The sequence below is a fragment of the Amphimedon queenslandica genome, unplaced genomic scaffold (genome assembly GCF_000090795.2).
Source record: "Amphimedon queenslandica unplaced genomic scaffold, v1.1 AMPQUscaffold_13350, whole genome shotgun sequence".
NCBI classification, from domain to species: Eukaryota; Metazoa; Porifera; class Demospongiae; order Haplosclerida; family Niphatidae; genus Amphimedon; species Amphimedon queenslandica.
This window is the reverse complement of record NW_003546414.1, coordinates 85746-98228: the sequence shown is the minus strand read 5'-3', so window position 1 is coordinate 98228 and position 12483 is coordinate 85746. Positions and strand designations below refer to the sequence as shown.

The window sequence follows — 12483 nt, the reverse complement described above, 5'->3', positions numbered from 1 at the left end:
CTTACTGCCTCCAACTACACTACAGTCAGTACTAGTGTTTAGCAATGGATTAAAGACTGATGAGTCAATATATACTTGTATTGGAATCAATAACATCACCAATATAATACAGTCACCAGAACAAGACAATATAACCTTATTAGTACAAGGTAATGTATAAGGGTAAATACATGTAAATGTATTTTTATTTTGTTATTACAGTCCCAGTAGAGATAGTAGATAATCCAGTTAATACTACTCATTATGCTGGCGGCAATGTAACTCTATCGTGTAATGCTAGTGGCATATCATTACCGACCTTTCAGTGGTACAAGAACAATCAGTTAATCACTCCTAATGATAGGGTCTACCTCACTACCCTGATACACCTTGAGACACTAATAGAGAGTCTAGTTGAGAGTGTTCTGGTGTTTAATAATATTGTATTGAGTGATGATGATTATTATCATTGTCAGGCTACTAATCCTGGAGCTCATGATAGAATATTTAATGTCTTCTCTCAGTCAGTGAGACTCACAGTTCAATGTAAGTCGTATATACTTCAGTTAGATTGCTTAATATTGGGTTTATAAATAATGTAATTACTCTTGACCATATTTCATTTTACTCTATTCTTATCTCTCATTCTCTCTTCTCCTCTTTCTCTCTCTCTCTCTCTCTCTCTCTCTCTCTCTCCCTCAGATCCTCCTAATGTAACTACTCTTGAGCCAAGAGAGATCATCATAAACCAAACACAACCAGCAAACTTCACATGTCAAGCTTACGGAATACCAACTCCATCCATCAATTGGATAAACGTGTCAAGTGGATCGATAGTACAACCAGTATCTGGTCTCATTGATATAATGGAGACCTTACTGCCTCCAACTACACTACAGTCAGTACTAGTGTTTAGCAATGGATTAAAGACTGATGAGTCAATATATACTTGTATTGGAATTAATAACATCATCAATATAATACAATCACCAGAACAAGACAATATAACCTTACTAGTACAAGGTATGTAGTAACTAATGGTATATAAATGTATTTTTAATTTCTTATTACAGTCCCAGTAGAGATAGTAGATAATCCAGTTAATACTACTCATTATGCTGGTGGTAATGTAACTCTATCGTGTAATGCTAGTGGCATACCATTACCAACCTTCCAATGGTACAAGAACAATCAGTTAATCACTCCTAATGACAGGGTCTACCTCACTACACTGATACACATTGAGACACTAATAGAGAGTCTAGTTGAGAGTGTTCTGGTGTTTAATAATATTGTATTGAGTGATGATGATAATTATCATTGTCAGGCTACTAATCCTGGAGCTCATGATAGAATATTTAATGTCTTCTCTCAGTCGGTTAGACTCACTGTTCAATGTAAGTCGTGTATACTTCAGTTAAATTGCTTGATTTTGGGTTTATAAATAATGTAATTACTTTTGACCATATTTCATTTAGATCTATTCTTATCTCTCATTCTCTCTCTCTCCCTCTCTCTCATTCTTCCTTCTCTTTCTCTCCTCTCTCTTTCAGATCCTCCTAATGTAACTACCCTTGAGCCAAGAGAGATCATCATAAACCAAACAGAACCAGCAAACTTCACATGTCAAGCTTACGGAATACCAACTCCATCCATCAATTGGATAAACGTGTCAAGTGGATCGATAGTACAACCAGTATCTGGTCTCATTGATATAATGGAGACCTTACTGCCTCCAACTACACTACAGTCAGTACTAGTGTTTAGCAATGGATTAAAGACTGATGAGTCAATATATACTTGTATTGGAATTAATAACATCATCAATATAATACAGTCACCAGAACAAGACAATATAACCTTACTAGTACAAGGTATGTATAGTAACTAATGGTATATAAATGTATTTTTAATTTCTTATTACAGTCCCAGTAGAGATAGTAGATAATCCAGTTAATACTACTCATTATGCTGGTGGTAATGTAACTCTATCGTGTAATGCTAGTGGCATACCATTACCGACCTTCCAGTGGTACAAGAATAATCAACTAATCACTCCTAATGATAGGGTCTACCTCACTACCCTGATACACCTTGAGACACTAATAGAGAGTCTAGTTGAGAGTGTTCTGGTGTTTAATAATATTGTATTGAGTGATGATGATAATTATCATTGTCAGGCTACTAATCCTGGAGCTCATGATAGAATATTTAATGTCTTCTCTCAGTCAGTGAGACTCACAGTTCATCGTAAGTATAGAATATGCTTTCACAGCACAATTTTTTGCCGTATACTATTATTATTTCTTATTTCCAGATCCACCAAACACCACAGTAACTCCTTCTCAAATAATTGTCAACAGTACTGCAGTATCTTCAATCACCTTCACTTGTTACTCATTCGGTATACCCCCTCCTTCTCTGCGGTGGATAAAGGAAAAGGGCGGGGCTTTATTGATGAGTCTAGGCCCGACACAAATACTCGGTTCCTCGATTGATAGCTCTAGTACTTCGGTATTGACTTTGTTTCGTCCTAGCGATGTTGATGAGTCCAATTATACTTGTATTGCTGTAAACAATGTTACTAATGTTCTTGGAACACCTGAAGATGATGTGGGAGAGCTTTATGTACAAGGTAGGGGAAAGATATGTCCTTTTTCACTTTCTCTTTTTCCTCCATTTTTCTCTCTTTTTTGCTTTCCCTTTTTCTTTCCTAACTTAACCCATTTCTCTCTCTTTCTCTTTCTCTCTCTTTTTTTATCCTAGATCCAGTGATCATAGCAGAGCACCCAACTAGTAGAACTCACCCAGCTGGTTTTCCATTCATTGATCTAACCTGTACAGCCACTGGTCTACCAGTTCCGTCTATATACTGGTATAAAGATGGCGTCTTGCTGGTAGATGATGGAGATCATATCCAGATAAGAGAGAATGATTACGAGCAGTCTAATTTTGGTATAAATTACGGCAGGCTTCATATTGTGGACATTGTCCTAAGGTACTGTGTGACTAGTCTATTGCTTTATGCCAAGAATGATGTTGAGAAATTTATATAGTATTTTTCTGATGCATACTGGCCGGCGTGCATACATGCATATACATGTTCTTATGTTGCGTAGAAAGTTTGAGCTGATTCCAATCAAATTTGGATATTTTAAAGTTGCTTAAAAATTTTGTCAAAAATAACTTGGTTATTTATTTATTTTCTAGTGATGATGGTGATTACGTTTGTGTCGCTATTAATACCGGTGCACCTGGAATAACTTTCAACGTGTCATCTCAAGTGGCTCAAATTTCTGTACAATGTGAGCATATAATGACCATGCATCTTTTTTGATATATTTTTATAAAACCTTCAAAAAACTAAGAAAAACTGTGTTCCAATTAGCCTGCTTTATTATTAGTATTTTTAATTTTTCTTTAGATCCACCACTCGTCAATCTCTCTCCTTCGTCCCTCATTCTTAATCAAACTGATTCTGCTGTCTTCACTTGCAATATCTTTGGTATACCCAGGCCGACCTTTAACTGGCTTAATGGCTCCACTCTCCTTCCCTTCTCTCCATCCTCCTTGTACTCAATCACTAATACTACCGATACTTATAACATTACTAGTGTTCTCACTATATTCTTCACCCAGAGGACAGATATGGGCTCTTATACTTGTGCTGCTAGCAATGGAATTGATAATTTGATTAGTTCGCCTGAAGAAGACTCAGTAGAGCTCTTTGTACAGGGTAAAACACTCGTTTATATTTTAGTTTTACTTGAGTATATTTTTTAATGATTTTTGATGCAAGTTGATGTAAATTAACTTGCATAAAATTTTGCTAAAAAATCATTACAATTTGCAATAAAACTTTGTCCTTTAGGCTTTACGTAATGAATTCATTTTCTCTAATTTTTTATTCTTTTTCTCCATCAGAGCCCTCTCAGTTTTTACTAGAGCCATTCAATACTTCAAATTATACAGCTGGCACTATCACTCTCTCCTGTCAAGCCACAGGCATTCCTCTACCATCAATCTCTTGGTTTAAAGATGGCCAGCTGGTGCTCAGTGAAAGTGATGATCGCATCAATATTACTACTCTCTCGTTTGTGACTCAAAACGAGAGGAATATAACTAGTTTCCTTAGAATCGATTCACTAGTATTGTCAGATACTGGATACTATCATTGCTCTACTAGTAACGAAGCAGCTTCTGGCACTGGGATATTTAGTGATAGGACAGAAACAGCTTATCTGTTTGTTCAATGTAAGAAATTCACTCTCTTTCTCGCTCTTTGGAAAAATTCTTCTTTCTCCTCAATTTCCCTCTCTTTTCTTTCTCTCCTTCTTGTTTCTATCTCTCTATCTAATAAAGCTTTGTTGTAACTAAAATATATAATTATTCATTTTTATTATTTTTTATATTTTCATTCATTCCAGATCCTCCTGTGGTCTCGGTATCCCCTACACTTACAATAACGAATCAAACTAACTCAACTTCTTTCAATTGCTCTCTCTTTGGCGTACCCACTCCAACCGTTACATGGACTCGTATTGGGTCCAACGATCTTCCAGTCTCCACCCTCTCTCCACCAGGGTCCGACCCGTTCATCACAACGGTTGTTGATGGGTATAATGTAACGTCAGTGCTGCTCTTCAATTCATCGATGGCCACTGATGAAGGAGGATATGTTTGTGCCGGTAGAAATGATGTCTTTAATGCGATTGGTGTACCAGAATCAGCCTCTGTGTCACTTTTTGTACAAGGTATGTGGATGGGCTTGTTTTGGTACAATAACTACCTTAGAGTCCACTTTTAATTATGTGGACTAATTTTTGAGTTTAGAACCCTGAATTAAAAAAAATAAAACTTTACAAAATTATAGTTGAGAAAGCATATTTCATGTACAATGTACATATATTGTGTAGTCTTGGTAATTTTTTTTCTCTCTCTCTCTTTCTCTTATTCTAGTCCCATCTTTATTCATTACTCATCCTCAGTCAGTCACTAACTACACAGCTGGTAGTGCCCGCCTCTCCTGCACTGTATATGGCCTGCCAGTTCCCTCCATTTTGTGGCTTAAAGACGGAGAAATACTAGCAGAGACGGACAACCTTACGATCACCATAAGAGAGTCTTTCACTGATACAACTGGTCAATCAGTCAGTGTGCTATCTATTGTCGATTTGACCCTGGAAGATGCCGGAGTGTATCATTGTATGGCTAATAATACTGGAGCACTGGGTAATAGCTTTACTGTCAATTCTTTGGCTGCTACGCTAGTTGTTCAATGTAAGTGCATGTACATGTACATGAACACATAATTATGTACTTTATGTGTTACCTCTTAACAGATCCTCCGTCTTTGATAATATCTCCTGTTCAAATGATCGTCAATCAGACGGATAGGGTCTCCATAACTTGTACAGTTTTTGCTGTCCCTCATCCTCAAATTACGTGGACTGACGATCGAGAAGGAACTAGCATACCTTTGACTCCTATACAGGATATTGTTAGTATAACAGAGACTGATTCCGGAAACACTCGCACTTCTGTGCTTACTTTTAACTCAATAGTAAAGCTTAATGAGTCCAATTACACTTGCACTGCTGTCAATAATGTTACTAATGTTATCAATGCTCTGGATCAAGGAACTAGCTCCATTACTGTACAAGGTATGTGAATGATGCATGTAGATTTTTAAAATTGAATTTTTGGAGACCAATCCAACCAAAAACGGAATACTTTTTAAAGAGTTCTAGACCAAATATGGGAGATAAAAAGTCTCCTGAAGTCTCTCTAGATCTAACAGTGTATATAGTGATGCACTCTGTTGTGAAATATCAGTGGGAAATTAATGGCAGTTCAGATCTAAAATCTGTGTCATTTTATCTCATTCTGCACTTACTCAATGAGCTAGATCATCGATACAATGTATCATAGCTAACAATTCTAGGTCATCTGCCAAATAATCTATTATATTTGCCAACCTTTTCCTTTACATGTTATGGAGGAGAATTCAATTTGCATGATGTTTAACTTAGTTAGTGCCGAGTGAGTCAGAATTCCCCCAATACAATTAATTTGGCATATCACCTTCATTCTTGCAGCGACTGGAACGCCTTGTATGCATGTACAAATACATGTACATGTACAGCTAATGTTGTACCTCGTAACCTCACCCAAAAGCTTGGCAGGATATCATAATTCTGGCGTTACGCATGTCGAGTTACATGTACATGTACATGTGTTTTGTGTACTTGTTATGAATGTATGTGTATGTTTACACAATATAGTGTGAATCCTTTTATATTTCCTATGCTCTCTGTTGTGTAGTATTGGTGTAGTGATCTTTAATAGTGAGAATAGTAATGATAATAGTAATAGCCGTGATCATGTGGTTATTATCATAATAGTAGTAATAATTATAATATTATAATTATACAAGTAGTAATTATGACATAGTATGTTAGCAATTCAGTAATGTTATTTTATTTTTTGATAAACTACAATAACACTCTACATTTACTCTACCTGTGGTTACTCTACTCTTTATGAGTGACTCCTCCATTACTATAATGTACTCTACATATTGTCCTTGTGTCTGTGGTTATGCTTCATGTAATTGTATAGCCTGTCATGTCTATGTATGCTATTATGTTTGTGTGTGATACTGAAAGAGGAAACAGAGGAATTAAATGCTCATTATAATTATATTATGAATCTCATGTGACCATGTAAGTGGCATGTAGACCACACATGCAAATGCTATCGTGACGATTTTAATTTAATTTTTATACCAAACGTGACTCTTTTAATTAAAGTATATCCCCGCTGTATTACCATTTTATTATTGGATTGTTAGATGCATAATTTTACTGGGTATTGAGGTAAAATTTTGACTGGGTAACCAAGCAAAATGTCATTCTAATGATTAAATTTATTTCTATTTTTCTCCACTAGTACGTGCTACAGTGACTAGTCTTGTTGGATTCACACTTCACAGACAAAACGGTGACAACGCTACAATAACATTCTCGCTCTCTGAAGACTCTCCTCTCGTAAAAACTGAAAACATTCGCTGGTTTTTAAGAACTGTTTCGAGCTTTGAGGACATCACTTTTCGTTCAGACACAAGGCAAACTCTCTCGGAGGATCGATTGTCTCTCCTGATTGATGGTATCACAGAAACTGATGAAGGAGAGTACATTTTGAGAGCTACCAACGAAGCCGGGACAGGAGAAGGGACTGTTGTTATTAGCGTTGCTGGTAAGAGAGTGAAATTAAAATGAAAGAGAGAGAGAGATTATCATTATCATTGTCATATAGCAGTGGCCTAGAGGGTGATTATTTTGGAGGATGAAATTTATTACAACGAATTACAACGCTTCTAGTTATTGGCTGGGAAATTAGTAGCCACTTGACATTGATGAGTATAATAGTGCAGATGGGGCTGGGTTTAATGTTTGAGAAGTGAAAATCAGCTACTAATTTACCAAATTTAAATACCCCTTTAAGTTACCTGCTATAACATATGTACATGTGTATGTGCTTGCATTTTATCCTTAATGATTTTCTTCTTCTCTCTCTCTCCTTTCCCCCTCTCTCTCTCAGGTCCTCCTGCCATCATCAGCGGTCCCGTGAATCAGAAAAGGATAGAAGGCGACTCTGTTACATTCAGCTGCTTTGCTACAGGTGATCCTATACCTGAGGTAACCTGGAGGTTCAACAACTCCCTCATATTAACTAATAACACGAAATATTCTATCGGTGACATTACTGAAGGGATTGAATTTGGATCTCTGACAATCAACGACCTTAATTACTTTGATAAAGGGACTTATGAATGTACAGCTTCTAATGTTAATGGAACTTCATCACTTGATGTTCTCCTTGAAATTCAAGGTACCCAAAATTAGTTCTTTCTTTAATTAAATTATTTTAAAAAATTTTAGTTGTGCCTGTTGTTACGGTTCATCCCCTCACACAAGACGTCATTGCTGGGGGCGTGGTCACGCTAAACTGCACTGCCTATGGCTTCCCGGGAATTAACATAAAATGGTTAAAAAATGGCGTTATGATTACTCAAGATTTAATACCAGAGAGCAGCATCAGAGAAGAGAGGGGCTCCTTACCTGAAGACATCACCGTCACTAGTTACTTAACAATTGAAGACCTTCAGCTTCGTGATGTTGCTAATTATTCCTGCAATGTCAGTAATGGACTGGTTGAGGATAGACTGGAGTATAGTGATAATGCTGAGCTTACGGTGCTCTGTAAGTTAATGTATAATGATCTCCTGTTATTACTAACCATTATTATTATTATTATTATTATTATTATTATTATTATTATTATTATTATTATTATTATTATTATTATTATTATCACGTCTTCCCTTTCTTTCTATCTACAGATCCTCCTAATGTCGACGTTGCCCCAAAATCTTTCATCGTCAATCAAACAGAACCAGTCAACTTTACCTGTACCGCTTATGGAATACCACCTCCTAAACTCACTTGGTACGATACAAGGAACATCTCAGAACCTTTAAGACTCTCTCGAGTTCTCTACGTAGTGGAGGATCTGTATACTAACATTACTGGGTTTTCACTTGTAGAGTCTGTCCTTGTTTTCGCTAGCGCTTTGAGGACTGATGCCTCCGTGTATACTTGCATTGCTACTAATGATATTGAGAATTTATTGGAGACACCAGAGACAGGGAATGCTGCACTTTACGTTCAACGTAAGTTAATACATTTGACAATTGATACTCCTTGTAAATTTTATGTTAAAATTTTAATCAAGAAGCTACTTAATTTGCAAAAGCTTGCCTCACCAATATATGTTATGGACTACAGTGTAGTCTATTATTGTCTACTAACATGCCCATAACTTTATTGTGTTAATTCTCTCATTATTATTATAGTTCCTGCATTTATCCAGTCCTCTCCGCCTGAAAGAGTTGATCATTTTCGCGGAGGCACGACCAACATCTCCTGCTCAGCTACAGGCCTACCCCTCCCTACTATAACCTGGTTTAAGGATGGGTCACTATTGAATCTTAACGATCGTATCTATGTTGACGAGATTAACGAGACCACGCCTACTAGTGGGTTCATAATGAGTACGCTGGTTTTTCAGGTATTGGAGCTGGCCGACAATGGTAGTTATCATTGTGAGGCTAATAATACAGGAGCACCTGGGAATGAATTTCTAGTGCCTTCGGAATCTAGCTTTATATTTATTACTCGTAAGTATTGTATGTGTTCAAAGGAATGATATCATCATTATACTATGATATTATACATTTGATTAGTGCTAAATTTCACCAAAAATGAAAAGTAGGAATTCTCCACTTTTATAATTGTTTACTGATGCATATACATGGTTTTATGTTATGTGGAAAGTTTAAACTGATTTCAATCAAAATTGGATTTTTTATGAATTTTAAAAGTTGATCCGAAATTGGGTCAAAGTCCCTGTACTATAGTACAGGGTCGTTGGCCAAATTTTACCAAAAATGAAAAGTAGAGAATTCTTCATTTTTATTATGTTTCCTGATACACATACATGTACTTATGTTGCGTAGAAAGTTTGAGCTGATTCTGATCAAGTTTGGATTTATTATGAATTTTTAAAGTAGCTCAAAAATTGGGTCAAAGTCCCTAATAGGTTTTTTCTTGTCACAGATTTTGTGACAATGGAACTAATGGGTTTTTAACTTGTCACAGATTTCGTGACAATGGAACTAATGGGTTTTTACTTGTCACAGATTTTGTGACAATGGAACTAATAGGTTTTTACTGTTTTTAACTTGTCACAGATTTTGTGACAACGGAACTATTAAATAATGATACTCTTTTCTCTCCCCACAGATCCTCCTAATGTAACAGTTAGTCCAGAGACTCAGTTAACAGTTAATGTGACATTCACTGCCACCATCACTTGCTCAGTATTTGCTATTCCTCTCCCTCGCATAACATGGATCAATAATACTGATGGCTCCCTAGTTGTAGGGGGAGGGGCTAACAGAATAACTATTACTGAGACGGATTATACTCACATCCGTATCTCAGTATTGAATTTTACTAGTACAGTTAAGTTTGACGAGTCAGTGTATACTTGTATGGCAGTTAACAATATTAGCAATGTATTGGACACACCTGAGACTAAAGCTGTATTTTTAAGAATACAAGGTACACGTATCTACATGCACTATATTTATATATTGACTCTCTCTCTATTTCTCTTTGTCCTCCATTTCTCAGTTCCTGCTAGTGTCACTCCTGTTTCTCCATCTCCTTCATTTGGTGTTGAGGGTCAGTCCATTGTACTCACATTCTCTATCACACAAGATGATCCACTTGTAAACACGTCCAACATTCGCTGGACGTTCAGAGGTACAGCTGGTTTGCTGGATATAACGGAAACTGATAACCCTCACTATGAATTAATTAATGAGAGACGGTCTTTGGTCATAACACAAATCACATCAGCTCATCAAGGAATCTATACCCTGTTTGCTACCAATGAAGCGGGAACCAGATCAAACTCTATTAATCTACAGCTGCAAGGTATTAAATAATAATAAATATTGTAATCATGCTTAATTTATGTTTTTCTAATTATATTTTTTTTAATTTTATTTTTAGGTCCTCCTGTATTTTATCTTTTACCGTCAGACCAGACTCTCCTCGAGCACTCTACCGTTACGTTCCAGTGTCTTGCAATTGGAGACCCGTTCCCGTCCGTCTCTTGGAGTTTTAATGACGAAATACTCATACAAGACTCTCGCTATATTATTGGAGACTCTGGACAGGATTTCGGTTCTCTTACAATATCGCGTATTCGTTTCACAGACAGAGGGACGTATACTTGTACATATAACAATACCCATGGGACAGTAATGACATCTGCTACTCTCTCTGTTCAAGGTTAGTGTAGGGAGCACATTGCTAGGATTGGTGTTGCTTAGTAACATGTTTCTAGGCAACATTCCTTGGCGATATATTTTGCTTTCTACAAAAAAATGTTGCCTATTAAAATTAAGAAAAAATTTGTAAAGTACTGAATATTTTAATAATAGCGTATCATTCAATTTGTGATTTGATAGTGTGTGATTTGTTTATTACTGAAGCACATTAGTTAAGGAAGTGTAAAGTAGACTAAGTTTGTAAGCATATTGTATTACTGATGAATTGTATCACTACTGTATCTAACAATTATTTTATTTCTTTTAGTTATTCCAGTGATTGTAGATTTGGCGGTTCCCCCTAATGGTACAGCTGGTTCTGATACAGTCCTTACCTGTATATCAAGAGGATACCCAGCCCCTACAATCAGTTGGTTTATTAATGATACACTGGTAGCAGAACAGAATAACAATAAGATGAGTATCAATGTGCTTACAATGGAAGGAGTAGGAGGATTGTACAATGTCAGTAGTAGTTTGCTAATAAATGAATTGGAGCTTAGTGATACCAATGGATACCATTGCACTGCTACTAATGAATTGGAATCTGTTCAAACTGTCACTTCTCCTCAACTGCAGTTTACTGTTTTATGTAAGTACTGGTTCCTCTTTATTTTGTTTTAAACACATACATCACTTCCCTCTCTCTCCTCTTTTTACTCTCTCTAATCTATTTTTTTTCAGATCCACCTAATATAACAGAGCCTCCTGTTAACAAGACTATCAATCAAACTGATGATGGAGTGTTCAACTGTACAGTTTTCTCTATTCCTTTATCAACTGTTAACTGGTTCTTCAACAATACACAGTTGGAAGATGATGGAGCCAATGATATCAATATAAAAAGTTACAGTCATTCAATGGATCAATACATTACCAGTTCATTGACTGTATCAAATACTCTTAGGGCCAATAATGAAGGATGGTATACCTGCACTGCATCTAATGGAGTGGATAACCTGATTGATGCTATAGAGTTTTCAATGTCATTTCTTACAGTACAAGGTGCAGTAATGTATGATAGTTTTATCAAGTACTCTTCTCTCTCTATTTTATAGTCCCTCCAACTGTTGTAAGTGATTCATCAACATATCTTGGTGTAGTGCATGGATCAGTTACAATATCATTCATGATACTTTATGCCTCACCAGTAGTCAATGTTACTAACATACAGTGGTTTTTTAATGATACACGCCTCACTGGTTCTGAATCAAACTACAACTTCTCATCTGATCTACTCAGTCTCAGTATAAGCAATCTACAGCACAGTGATGAAGGACTGTATACATTGGTAGCTAGTAATGAAGCAGGAACTAATAGTACCAGTGTATTCTTAGAAATTGAAGGTATGTTTTTCAGTATATAAAAGAGAGAAATGCAATTAATGTTTTCTTCTTTTCACAGCTGCACCAGAGATTGTTTTGCCTCCTAATAACAGCTCAATATTAGAAGGAGATAAAGTCACTTTTGAGTGTAGGACCACTTCAGAGCCACTTCATACTGTCCAATGGTTCTTTGAAGGGACCCCAATAGACACAACT

At 36.3% G+C, this 12483-nt stretch overlaps 1 protein-coding gene across 1 annotated transcript in view; it reads left to right on the top strand.

Moving 5' to 3' along the window:
• Positions 1-6: 6 nt before the first annotated feature.
• The window catches only part of LOC109582845 (hemicentin-1-like), a 22700-nt gene continuing 10223 nt past the window's right edge, over positions 7-12483 (top strand). The window contains exons 1-26 of the mRNA XM_019997841.1: positions 7-149; positions 202-525; positions 682-1002; positions 1053-1376; positions 1533-1853; positions 1906-2229; positions 2297-2614; positions 2746-2977; positions 3190-3284; positions 3404-3715; positions 3904-4233; positions 4407-4733; positions 4939-5259; positions 5322-5642; positions 6931-7236; positions 7582-7872; positions 7923-8243; positions 8384-8713; positions 8897-9220; positions 9846-10166; positions 10239-10544; positions 10623-10904; positions 11211-11534; positions 11627-11947; positions 12001-12288; positions 12347-12481. Of these exons, the coding sequence (XP_019853400.1) occupies positions 846-1002; positions 1053-1376; positions 1533-1853; positions 1906-2229; positions 2297-2614; positions 2746-2977; positions 3190-3284; positions 3404-3715; positions 3904-4233; positions 4407-4733; positions 4939-5259; positions 5322-5642; positions 6931-7236; positions 7582-7872; positions 7923-8243; positions 8384-8713; positions 8897-9220; positions 9846-10166; positions 10239-10544; positions 10623-10904; positions 11211-11534; positions 11627-11947; positions 12001-12288; positions 12347-12481 (6931 nt within the window). The 5' untranslated portion in view covers positions 7-149; positions 202-525; positions 682-845. The remainder of the gene's footprint in view (positions 150-201; positions 526-681; positions 1003-1052; positions 1377-1532; positions 1854-1905; positions 2230-2296; positions 2615-2745; positions 2978-3189; positions 3285-3403; positions 3716-3903; positions 4234-4406; positions 4734-4938; positions 5260-5321; positions 5643-6930; positions 7237-7581; positions 7873-7922; positions 8244-8383; positions 8714-8896; positions 9221-9845; positions 10167-10238; positions 10545-10622; positions 10905-11210; positions 11535-11626; positions 11948-12000; positions 12289-12346; positions 12482-12483) is intronic.